Source organism: Polyodon spathula, chromosome 8 (assembly GCF_017654505.1).
Source record: "Polyodon spathula isolate WHYD16114869_AA chromosome 8, ASM1765450v1, whole genome shotgun sequence".
Lineage (NCBI taxonomy): Eukaryota > Metazoa > Chordata > Actinopteri > Acipenseriformes > Polyodontidae > Polyodon > Polyodon spathula.
In genome coordinates this window covers 263,774-277,227 of record NC_054541.1, presented here as the reverse complement: position 1 = coordinate 277,227, position 13,454 = coordinate 263,774, and the positions used below count along the sequence as shown (strand labels likewise).

Below are 13,454 nucleotides of genomic sequence, written 5' to 3'. Positions count from 1 at the left end.
TCCCCAAAAATGGTATCTAAAAAAGCACTGGATCCCCTTTTAAATTGCCATTTGGTTGCTCTTCAAAAGCTTTCCCCTTCCCATCTGTCTTCCTGCTCCAGTAATTCAAATTGAATTTGATAGTTCAAGTCGTTCTTTGCTAAGGTAACTACTCTGCACTGAATATCTGTAATTGTAGTGACAGAGCAGGTTAATAAACTAAACGTATTGAATGAATAATTAAATTGGATCATATATGCCAGAGAGTGAGAGGTTTGTATTAAACAGACCAATTATTGTATCCTTTAAAAGGGTTCAGAAAATGTAACCTAAGAAATCATTTCAATTAACTGACAAGGATGAAAGAAAACTAAAGGGCTGATTTCTTAAGTTAATGTTTTTCTGTTGTATAAAGTCACTCTTATTGTTTGTTCACACACTGAATGAAAGCAGTGAAGCAGCACAGTAGATCTGCATGATAGGTAGAAGGGCATCACTGGTATGCAGAGCAGAGAAAGAGCAGCAAAAGCAACAGGACAAGATTGCATTGTAGAGTTTTGATGAATAATTATTCACTGTATTGAAGATGACTGGCCCCTCCCCTTGCCCAGAGCTGTCATTTTAAATGCACTTATCTGTTTAGAAGCTCAGCACCATGGCAGCAGACAAGTGCTGATCATGTTCAGCACTGACATGAAGGTGACATCATAAAGAAAAGTGATGTCATAATGTCTGTGGCAGTGAATTTTCAGCAGAATCTTCATTGCAGTGATTTACTCATGAGAGGTAAGTTCACACAGTTTCTGTTCCTTATTTATTTATAGTGATCAAAGCACAATCAATATACATGCATTGCAATTACTATGCGTATTAAAAAGACACACATAAGGGTGCAGAGTTAAGGTTGCACGGCTATCTTGCAATTTCCAAACCTTCTGAACTTTTGCAACCAAACCTTAATGTTACTTTAACACAGTTTTTGCCATTGAATTTATTACTGCACTAACACAATTATGGTCATTGGTAGTTACAAGAAACGTTTTACATCTTTTTCATGGGACTGTAAATGTATTAATCAATGTTTCTTTCTAATCTCATACACATGGATTGTCTTTATTCTGTATTAGATGTGTTCTACCTGTTTTCTCATATTATTGTATATGTATTAATCACTGTTTCTTTCTAATCTCATACATGGATTGCAACTTTTTTTGGAGCATTAAATGTGTTCTAGAGGAGCAAAACAATTACAGCCTCATGAAGTAGAAAAACAATCTTTAAACAATGGGTAGAAATGTTTATTTTTAATAATTGATTTTCATGCCTCAAAAATAGAAAATGGCTATTATTCCCCACAAACTTTGCTTTTGCGACCAGGATAGTGATATTTCAAAATATCACTATTTCCAATGAGAAAACGGGCAAATGTGTGTCTTTTCGTTCACATAAAGTCAGAAAAAAACAACATATGACTCCAAATTAACATGTATTTATACTAAAGTAATACAAAAATGACTACAAGATTTAGAAGTGAGTAGTTTTTTGATATTTACGATTATACTGTAAATCACTTTCACGAATCAGCCCCAAAATGTAGTCTCCCATCATGTTCTCGTTACACTGTCCTTGGTAGCGGCGTTCAAAGTCCAGTATATCCTGGTGGAAGCGCTCGCCTTGCTCCTCCGAGTACGCTCCCATGTTCTCCTTGAATTTATCAAGATAAGCATCAAGGATATGGACTTTGAGGGACATCCTACAGCCCATTGTGCTGTAGTTCTTCACCAGAGTCTCAACCAAGCTCCACATAGTTTTCGGCCTTGTGATTGCCCAGGAAGCCCCGAACCACTGCGACAAAGCTGTTCCAAGCCACTTTCTCCTTACTAGTGAGCTTCTTGGGAAATTCATTGCACTCCAGGATCTTCTTTATCTGTGGTCCGACGAAGACACCGGCTTTGACCTTTGCCTCAGACAGCTTAGGGAAGAAGTCTTGAAGGTACTTGAAGGCTGCCGACTCCTTATCTAGAGCTCTGACAAATTGTTTCATGAGGACCAATTTGATGTGCAGTGGTGGCATCAGCACCTTGGGGGTCCACCAGTGGCTCCCACTTGACGTTGTTCCTCCCCACAGAGAACTCGGTCCGCTGTGGCCAGTCCCGCCTGTGGTAGTGCGCCTTGGTGTCCCTGCTGTCCCAAAGGCAAAGATAGCAGGGAAACTTGGTAAAACCACCTTGGAGACCCATCAGGAATGCCACCATTGCAGCCTCTTGATGCCATCTCAGAAAAATGCAGATATGTATCCACTTAGGCAGCTGGAACTAAACTGAACTGGTGGGCTTAAGGCCCCTGTATTTATACTACTATTTATATTACTGGAAAGTTCTAGAAGTTACTTCAAGTTTACTCAGCACTGAATCTATCTGGAATGTTCTGGAAAATAGGTACATTTCAAAATATCAGTGTCCTGGTCACAAAAGCAAAGTTTTTTTTTCCTCATTTCATTGTCCAATGAATTCTCATCCTCAGCAGTTTCATTTCTATACACTTTAGATACTCATCTTCCAAATAATTTTTAACATTTATGATTTCATTTGTTAATTATAATTGTCTGTTTTGCCATTCTTACCTGAATCTGCTAAATTCTGAATTTAATTAATCATTTTGTTTTTATCAGAGATGTGCCATTTATTTATTTTGTGTTGTCAGTGCAGGTCAAGAAACCCAAATAAGATCGTAATCGCTTTAGTTTCTTTACCCATGAATGATATGTTGTGATTTATAATGTATTCATTCGCCCTAACTCTAACCAACACATTTTAAACAGAAACTGTGTGATCTCTACTAATTGTTTTGACCAATTAAAAAAAAAAAGACATCAAAGCTTTAGATGCAACAAGAAACAACACTGCTGTGTTTAATTTATACACAAAATGGATTCGTTATGACAAGCAAGTCGTGAGGAAAATTAAAACCAATAGCAGGATTTTATATGGAGTGCAGAGGCGACGCTGACAAGCGAGTGTAGAACGTAGCACTCGCTATTCCTTATTTAATGATCCCATCGTGAGGCCATTGATAGAACTGTTGGTTCTAATAAACTAACATTTGTTTTTATATGTGAGGACAGTTTAGTCACAAGCGATTGCTGGTGCCCTCTGCTGATTCTCAATGGGTAGTACAGGTGTTGAAATTCACACAATGGCATTATTAGAAAGCTTATTATGAGATTATTGGGATTAATAAGCTATTATTTATTACAAACGAGCAAGATGGGCCGAATGGCCTCCTCTCGTTTGTAAACTGTCCCTTATGTCCTTATGACTTATGTTCTTGTTACAAGTTATCACAGTACAAAGTATGAATTTTATAATTTGTCACATTACAGACGCTCACAATACATGTAAGAGCAGTTATGAAAGTACAAAAAAATCAATTCAAGAAAGAGCAAAATAAAACCCAAACAGTAAATTATAAGAGTGAATTTGACTAAGAGCAGCTAAACCTGATAATAACTATTTGCTTATATGAGTCCAGTAAGAACACGTAGTAAGCATGATAAATGCATGAGAATGATTTCAAATAAGAGCAATTACAAAAAATCCTGTAAATATTGTTTTTTGCTGTATTTTAAGAATGTATCTGAAATGCTTTTTTTTTTTGCAGAGGGGTTAAGGTTCATTTAAGTAATTTGAAAGGCCAACTGAGTTGCGATCCTATATATATTATATATATATATATATATTACAACAAACAGTTCTACAAAATGGCCACACGATGGCAGCATTGGATAAGGAATAGCGAGAGCGGTGTGTGCTGCAGAGCAGATTAACACTCGATCACACAAGGGAATATAAAAAGTGCCGTGTTCAGTGCTAACTATAACATTTAGTGTGAGGATATATTGAAACCACTGAAGCTATTTAAAAAAAAAAAGCAAAGAAAATGTGCTGAGGCGTTGTTGTGAGTGACTCTGCAGCTGATGCACAGCTCACACACCCTAGTCTCGTATCTTGTAAAGCGCTTTGTGATGGTGCTCCACTATGAAAGGCATTATATACAAATAGATTCTTCTTCTTCTTCAGGATTCTTTTGAAATGAATATAGATTAATGGATGACCACAGGCACTAAATAGGGGAGGGGAGGGATGAGAAGTAAAGATAATCCTCTGTTATATCATTAAAAATAATAACTATGTGTTACATGATTTGACTACAGCAGTACAATTTCACTCTTCAGCTCTGGTTTCTAGCTGTGTTTTGTTTGATTAAATAAAAATAAATAGTTAAACACACTGAGAAGTGTTTTGCACACTGTTTCTGGTGCTGGGACTCTGTATCAGGCTATAGGACTAATAACTAATACTATACTGAACTTTATCTTTATTAGCTTGTGTTTCTCTTCTTGTCTCAGTGAAATCTGGATTCCTACAGTGTGTATGAGTGTGAGTGCCTGTATGTGTGCTGTCTGCACATGATTAAGAACATCAGTATTACATTGGGTGAGCTAAAAGTTGTAAAGGACCTTGTCACATATGGTTAGTTTCCAAATGGTCAGATTGCCTGGAAGCAGTTAAAATTAAAAGCAAAAGAGAAACACACTTTGAAGAGCTTGTTTGATTTTGCTTTGCAAGGTCTCTAGAATTCCTATTTAAAAATGTATTTTATTTAATAGGGTTACAGAGTGACATTGACAGACTAACACTGCTCCTGTCACATGGGTGGGATTTGGGTCCACAGCGTTTCTGAAATCTGAGAGCTGCTTCTCTGGTGAGCTCTATGATTTGAAAAGACGTTCATACAAAATGTTTCTGATTAATATCAGTGTAGGGTCGCAAAATGAAGTGCAGAGATGTTCAGAGACAATTAATCACACCAATCGTTGCATCAAAGGTTTATTGCAGCGGTCATCAAACAACAGAGCGCTCCGGAGAATAACAGACACTCCATCAGTAACTAATGTATTCTACTGGGGTAAAGCATGTACATGGGTTATATAGTTTCTACATAAAATCCCTTGCTCCTATCAGGATTTGGCACGCAGCAGACAATTCATTCCTCCCTACCCCCTAAACTCATATACTCAACCAATGGAGGACAGCTGCGGGGCTTGATTGCCCCCTCCGTTGCGGTTGTTATGTTCACTTCAGCCTGGAATTTACGATCGAGCAAGCATTTTATGGTCAAGCAGGCATTGCACTTCTTCTCCCATCCCCCCACTGCCCCTGGACATCTGGCCCAACCTATTTGTGTGCTGGAACATTCTGTCCTTTCCTCCTCTTTTTACTAGCTGCAAACTGCGGGGGTGGGGGTTGTTGCTTTGATATCCTTTTCGGTCCCTTCATCAGTATCGCTAAATAGTTAGGTAGCAACATTTAAACTGGAGTATTTATAAACATTATACCAGTTTGAAAGTAAAACTGAAGAGGGTTTCTGGCTTGAGAACGTCCAAAACACTTCATAAAGGAAGCTCTAGTAAAATCACATTTACAACACGGCTTTATTGTTACACAAACTATTTTACTGCTGTTAGGAAACTGATGCAGCCCCAGCCTAGACCCTGTTTGCATTGTGTAATACCCAGTCACTTATCAAACTGACTTTGCAGTTTACAACTGGACAACTACTGGGCCTGTATTAACAAACCATTTAAAACAACACAGGCACAGAAGAGCTGATACTGTCAGACCTGGACAGGTTTATGTGGAGAGAAAGGTACGGCAGGTATAATCTAGATGCATTTATAAATACTGCATCAGATCACACAGCTGCACAGGGGGTGCCACCCACATCTTAAAAGAAAAAAAAAAGCTGAAAGTTCGAGATATCTTTTAAAAACTATTTGTTTTCAGAATAAGATCGTTACAGTCTGTAGTTCAGGGAAAAAGAGCAGAGCGACAGAACGATCAAAATGGTAAGTTTGGAATTGATTTGAATACTCATTTTGGATTGATTTGAATTCTGATTTCGAATTGACTTGAATTCTCATTTTGAATGGATTTGAATACTCATTTTGGAATTGACTTGAATTCTCATTTTGAACGGATTTGAATACTCATTTTGTATTGAATTATACCTGATGTTCCAGGGACAGCCTCTTGTGTATCCACTCCAGCACTAGCACTATCAACAGCATCTTCCACTGCTGGAAGCACATTTGGTATCCTTGACTTTATTAGGCTTTAAATCTGGTGCAGAGGTTGTGCAGGCTCACCAGATGAATGCTGTTGGCATTGCTTTGTAACAGCACTGTGTGTCTCTGCTTTCAGCCTCTTGCACAGATAGTGGTGTAGAGCACATCATTTATAGAAATATGTTAAAGACAATGTAGTTCTGAGATTTTAAAATGGCATCTGGACTACATTTCCCAGTGTCCAGTGCTCCTGATGAAGCCAGCAATGAGAACCACGTGGGTCAATTGCAACAGACTTGTGGATTTAGTACAGAGCTGTATACTAAGCTGCAGTGCAGCTAATCATAATCTACTTCAAACAAAAGATGCAGGCATTATTGCTAAAATTCCCATTTCCAAGTATGGAAAGTGTCTGTTCAGTCTTTTATTCCTGATTCTGCAGTTTATAAATCCTCGACCCCCGATTCCAACTTCCATTCAGTCATGTGAGATTGCTGTTTAAAATCTCACAGCCTTGCAATCTAAAATACTACAAATAACACCCCCTGCTGGAAACAGTATTGCTTTTACACTTCAAGCTTCCCTCATGATAACTGTGGTACACTGTGCTGTGTCTTGAGGTAGCGCAGATTCACCGTGGTATTGAGGAAGTTTCCACAGAAGCCACTGCAAGAGTCTGAGCAATGCATGAGAAAAGCAAGAGAAACGTGCATTCATAAGAACAATCTGTTTAATACATTACTAATGTGACAGAACACAATCCCAATGCTCAACAACATGAGGAATGCAAGACTCAAGACTCGCTCATATTTGTGGTCCGTGAGCTTTTGATCTGAACAGATTGTAGTTAGGGGTGACCCTATATATCAAGCAGGTTTATTCTTTTGTTTTCAGTAAATATTTCTGTTTTTAGTCAAATGCTCTCCTGTTGTTTAGGTGTCCCCAAGTGTCTGCAATTCTGACAATGTTCTCGAGTCCTGTAAGAGTCAGCAACTGACTTATTCACACATTAATTGCAGGGAGAGGATTACACACCTGTGTGAATTTTATGGTGTCTTTTAAGGTTTCCAAACAGGCTGAATCTCTTCCCACAAACAGCACAGTGATAAGGTTTCTCTCCTGTGTGAATTTGATGGTGTCTTTTAAGGTCTCCTAACTGACTGAATCTCTTCCCACAAACCGCACAGTGATAAGGTTTCTCGCCTGTGTGGACTTGATGGTGTCTTTTAAGGTCTCTTAACTGGCTAAACCTCTTCCCACAAACAGCACAGTGATGAGGTTTCTCTCCTGTGTGAATGACCTTGTGTTTTTTAAGGCTTTCTATGTTTCTGAATGTCTTCCCACACACAGCACAGTGATAAGGTTTCTCTCCTGTGTGAATGCGCTGGTGTGAATGAAACACTGGTGTGAAACTCTTATCACTGTACTGTATGTGGGAAGGTTTCACTTCTGTGTGAATGCGCTGGTGTCTTTTAAGCAGTGATATATGATTGAAACTCTTCCCACAATCAGCCCAGGAAAATGTAGTCCCTCCAGAGGGATTTCCCATGTGAGTTTCAGGAACGCCTAATTGACAGGAACTCTTCCCACCTTTAATAGAATGAGGCAAGGTCTTCAAGTTGCCCTGGGTTTCAAAACTGTTCAAACATGCAGAATGTAGCGTCTCTGTACTCTCCACAGTAAGAGGGGGTCTGTCTTGTAAAGAAGGAATTTTAGCTGAGTGAGTTCTCAATGTCTTCACATACTCTTCTTGGGCTGTTGTTTCTCTGCTGTTCTTGCTCTGTAGCTTGCCACTAGAAGTGTTTTTGCACTGGGGAGATGGAGTGGAGTCATATTCTCCTTCAGCTACTATAGAAGCTAAAGAAAGAAAGAGACACAAAAGTTATTGTACAGCATTCTTCCACATGCACTGTTCTGCAGGGCTTCATGTCATAAACATGACAACTAGAGTGAACTCTGATGACTGTGTATTGAGAGAATTCAGTCAGATCCACTTTATATCACTCCTGTTCATCTCAGCCTCCTTTTACTATCACCATACTCAGGAACATAGGTCAAAGCTGGGAGCCGGGAAAAATCCATGACTATGTCATAACATTCCTGACTATTTTAATGAGATGTTCCTGGAAACACACCAACGCTTCGTCCCCGTGTTGTGTCTGTGTGTTGAAAACAAGCGAATGAGCAGTTCAGTGATTGGCTGCTTGAGATGAGGTGATAGTACTGCTATTAATGTAATATTTTAATTTGTCTTTTGATGATTAATATTTGCTGTGCTTCTAAAAACAGAAATCCCATTTGCAATCCAACGCACTGCACCTTGCCTTTTTATTCTGCCTGTATTGAAGACACACGGCATGTAGAACTATGTAGGGCTGGAGGGAGGTTGTTTTACCACAACAAATTTCTCTTTACAGATATTTTACACAAAAATCATACAAAGATCGGGTAAAACTACAATTCCCAGATTCCCCCTCACAGCTGAAACTGATTCCCTGGTCTGCTGTACAGAACCCCTCCACACACGTACTTACTGTACTGTGACAATAATAACACAGCAATGCTTACTGTGAGACGCACAAGAATGAAATGTGGTGCTGCGAGCAAATATTACAGTCCTGGGGAGAGCTACAGTGAGATGAGCATTTAAAAATGAGATTGTATTTGAATAAAGTGTAAGGAATACAATAAGACTGTTGTGTTTTCATTCTCATATAATATGGGTTCACTCTCATTTTGGCGATGCTGCTGCATACTCTGCACTGAAATTCCCTACTGAAATATTTCTTCTGGAGACGCTAAGCAACCCGACTGGACGTGACATCGCCAAGTGATGGACATGTGATCCCTGCAGCTCTGTAAAGCTGTGGGAGCAGCAAACTGCAAACAGGCTACCAGGAATGGGGAAAGGCACAGATCTAACACAGGGGCGTCCAGAGCTGGCCCTTCCACGCCTGCTCTTTGTTCCAACCCTGTTCTAAGTTGTTTAATTGAACCAATTAAACCTCCATCCAGGCACAGGAGCAGCACTTTATAGAAGTGAACGTGTTCAATGTGGAGTGGAATGGCCTGCAGGAGCGTGATTGGACACCGCTGATCTAACAGCATTCTAAAGAGGCGGGGCAGTGGCTGCACATCTAGCAGCTGCCTCAGGAGCAAGCACAGTTATGTCCTTGTTGACAGAGTGGCTGGGCAGCTCCCCTTGGTTAAAATATGAATGTGAAGCACACTGCTGGTGTTCAGTACCAGGTTCTGCAAGATGAATAGGCAGCTCAATGCTGCTTGTTTTGTACGGTTACCTCTAAATCCCAGTTCACATTCAGATGGAGAATCATCACACAGGCTGGATCCCAGCTTGTTGTTCTCCTCAAGTGTACAGGCATTATTTTCAGCAGGAAGTTCCTCTGCGATGGAGACACATTCCTGCTCTATGAACTCCTCTTTGATACGAACACATTCTTGTTGAGGGACCTCTTCATCTTTAACAAACGGCAGCTCTGTAACCTGCAGTAGACTTGCACAGCACTCCTGCTCAAAGGACTCCTCTTGTGTGGAAACTGCTTCTATCTTTGGCTCCTCCTGTGCATCAGATTCAGGGATAGCATGACTCTCTCTGGGATCTGTGGGGAAACAAAATTGTATAAAATTCCAACTCTTTCTTACTAGCTCGGCTCCTCTACAAAGCCATTCCCGCGTCAGAATGTTACTGAGAGATGTCTTCGGGTCTAAGAGGAGGTATTTCTCTTAATTATTTATTTTTACATTAATACAGTGTGCCCAGTTACTTTACCCGGTTTTTAACCCCCCATTAAAACACATTTTCCCTCCAGCAGGAAACCCCACAACAGCTGAGGTGAACAGAGTGGGTCCTTTAATCCACAACCAAGCCAATCACCTTTTCACACCCAGGAGCGTGGCAGTGAGCTCCCAGGAGGACAAAGGCAGCCCTATAGTGCCTGCTTGAGCTCGCTGGATGTCTACCCAATAGATACCAATCATGAATGATAGCCTATGGGATCTTGTACTTTTCCAGATACAACAGGATCCTGAGCTGGGAATCAGGCTGGATCCAACATTCCTTCTAAAATACCTGTGCTAGAGGGATGAGCAATGCCTTTAATTAAAGCTGAAATTAATTTTTCAAATTTGAAAGAATGAAGAACATCTAACCCTAGTACCCTACCCACAATGCCATGGTTCATACTTTTGCAATGATCAAATATTTATTTCAACTCCTATCAACCTTCTGTGTTAGCTGCTTTGATCAGGGATTGTATCAAAATAACCCCTCCTGCTGCTGTGTTCAATAATGTGCAGCTTGCATTTCCAGTGACTGTTCCTCAGTTATTTCGTATAGGGGTGAGCTGGTATAATAGTTTGGTGGTTTAGGTTCATTCTGGTATTGATCCCATTCCTGTTATTCTACATTGCAATCATTGGATAACACTGTGTTTGTGTTCCTATGAACAAAGTGAAGGAAAAGGCATTTTCATATGAACATCTTTTTATTCTACATCCTGTACAAAACAAGACTCAGCCCTGCTGGGCTTTCTCAGCTGCTGTACCTCACTGGAGCATTGCATCCACTTATACCTCCCTGTCAATCACCATCATGAGCGCCGCTCTGTTCCAATGCAAACATCCATTTCTCTACTGCAAACACGCTTAGAAACCAAGCGGGGAGCCTTGCAGTCTCAGCACAGTGTCTGAGGAATGGCTTTTTGTTAACTCACACTGTATTGTGATAACGGTTTGGATGGAAACTGTCAACACAGAATACAAGTTTCAATGTGACAGACACAATGAACAGACAAGGGGCTGCAGCAGGATAGCCTGCTTATTCTCAAAGCAGTTTCATTTAAACAAGTGATTTACACAACTCTCACTTTTAAAGTGCAGCAATGTGTTTTTTTTTGTACAAACTCCACCTGTGTAATAATCATTAGTAACAAAACTGGAAGCTTGCTTGTGCAGTGTCACGTGAACTGTAGATATAAATCCAATCACATCCCTTGTAGTATTACAATACATTTGTAATGGTGTGGCTAACCCTATTGCATGCACCGTGTGCAAACTCACAAATAATAACCTGGTTTAGTAAATGTCTGGGTTTGAAACAATATGAGGGATCATTTCCTAATTCTGTTTACCATCAGCTCAACAAAGTACTTTATTTTATGGTTATAATTTTCCTAACAAACTGCAGCAACGCTGTTTTGAGCAAATGATAGATGTTAATAATAGAATAATACACAATGTTATAGGATACACTGTAGCACTATCCATTGTTAATAATACACACTGTTATAGTATAATATACACTGTAGCGCTACCCATTGCTAATAATACACACTGTTATAGTATAATATACACTGTAGCACTATCCATTGCTAATAACACACAGTTATAGTATAATATACACTGTAGCACTGTCCATTGTTAATAATACACACTGTTATAGTACAGTATACACTGTAGCACTATCCATTGCTAATAATACACACTGTTATAGTGTAATATACACTGTAGCACTATCCATTGCTAATAATACACAGTTATAGTATAATATACACTGTAGCACTGTCCATTGTTAATAATACACACTGTTATAGTACAGTATACACTGTAGCACTATCCATTCATTTATTGTTTTAGTAGGGACTCTATACAAGTCATCGCTTTACCATGAGGATACCATTTCATCCTCTCTAATTACAGGCTGGTTAAGACTTACCAATATAGTACTTTTAGTTCTAGAATAGCTATTTAAATATGAATTAGACTAGGCTAGATGCACTACCTTCTTATAGTCTATAAAATAACACAATGCCTCAATTAGACTCCTTATAACCAATATTAGGACATAGCCTTGCTATTACCGGAGCTTATAATCACCAAACACTTTAAAACGTGTCTTAAGAGAAACTCCAACCAAGACTTTTCCAGTAGAAGGTGGTTTGAGGTGTTGGATTGACCGAGCAATACCGCACAATACAATCAATCTTACCCTGAAATATGAAAGGCTGTTTAATGTCTGTATCTGCAGCGTTTATACACCCTCGCACGGCTCTCAGCTCGCTCTCTGATATTTCCAGTCTCAGCTTCAGACTTTCATTCTCTCTCTTCATTGCAGTCATTTCCACTCGGAACTCAGTGAATCTGCTGCCGACAACTTCAGTAATTTCCCGCAGGACGGAGTCTACAGCCGCTTTCACTGCGCGCTCGACGGGAGAGGCGAGCTGCTCTTGAAAGAACGACACGGAGACACTGACGTCCATCTTCACTGGTTTTAGTGGCAGACTGGTCTCGGCAAATCAGCAGCGCCTGCAGCCACCTCTCTCCAGGTACACAAAGCAGCCCTCTCTCTGTCCGGAGCTGTAATGAAAGCGTCCCAGCAGAAGGCGTGCCTGGATGATTCGGCGCGTATCCTTGGCTGGCCTCCCTGTGGAAGCGAGGGCGGCTCGACGCGGTTATGAAGCTGGATGGCAGAGTTCTCCATGTTGGCTCTTTGCGCGCTGTGTTCTATGCAATGCTGACACCGCGCCGATCCGAAATGGCGCCAGTTTCCACCGGCTCTGCTTTCTAATGCGCATGCTCAATTCCAAAGCCGCTGGGCGCGTTCATGGCGCGCAGCCTTTTGAGAGTCTGCGCAGGTCCCACGTTTAACGACACTGGTCTGCGCGCACACCCTGTCCAAGCTCGGCAACCTGCGTGACCGCAGCCGGATCTGACAACAGAGGAGACGCATCTCTGGACTCAGAGTCTGCGCAGACCCTGCAGATTGTCAAAGGGGCTGCGCAGGAGCAGAGCCGCCTTCAAAACAATGCAAGAGCGCCACCCGTGCAAGAGGGGCGCAGAGAAGCACATGCAGGATTAGTGATCGTGGAGGCGCCACCTAGAATGAGGGTGTGAATAACACAGAAAAAGAGCTTGCATGAATTACAGCTACTGTATTGTGAATGAGAAATACCGCTACAATGATGCTTTTGAGTTTAATTTTCAAACGAGACTAGTAACACTATGGACGATATTCCATGCCAAAAATAAACACACATAAATACAGGAATGAATAAATAAATAAATGTCCGTGTTTTTATTTATTTCAACATTTCTGTATTTATTGTCTATTCATGTATTTCTGTATTTATTCTATATGTATTTATTCATGTATGTCATGTATTTATTTCAACATTTATTTATTGATCCCTGTATGTATTTATGTATTTATAATTTTGGCATGGACTATCCTCTATATAAAACTGATGTTCATAACTTCATTGCTTAAACAGATTCATAATAAAAGCTGCTCTCGGGGTGACTGAAATAAGTCTTTGTATAATGTATTTAC

At 40.2% G+C, this 13,454-nt stretch overlaps 1 protein-coding gene across 1 annotated transcript; it reads right to left on the bottom strand.

Moving 5' to 3' along the window:
• Positions 1-6,690: 6,690 nt before the first annotated feature.
• On the bottom strand, positions 6,691-13,032 carry LOC121320143 (zinc finger protein 566-like). Its single transcript, XM_041258406.1, has 4 exons — positions 12,114-13,032; positions 9,406-9,726; positions 7,264-7,963; positions 6,691-6,772 (listed from the first exon to the last, which is right to left on the bottom strand). The coding sequence occupies exons 1-4, from the start codon at positions 12,382-12,384 to the stop codon at positions 6,691-6,693; spliced, it is 1,374 nt and encodes a 457-aa protein (XP_041114340.1). The 5' UTR covers positions 12,385-13,032.
• Between the last annotated feature and the right edge of the window lie 422 nt (positions 13,033-13,454).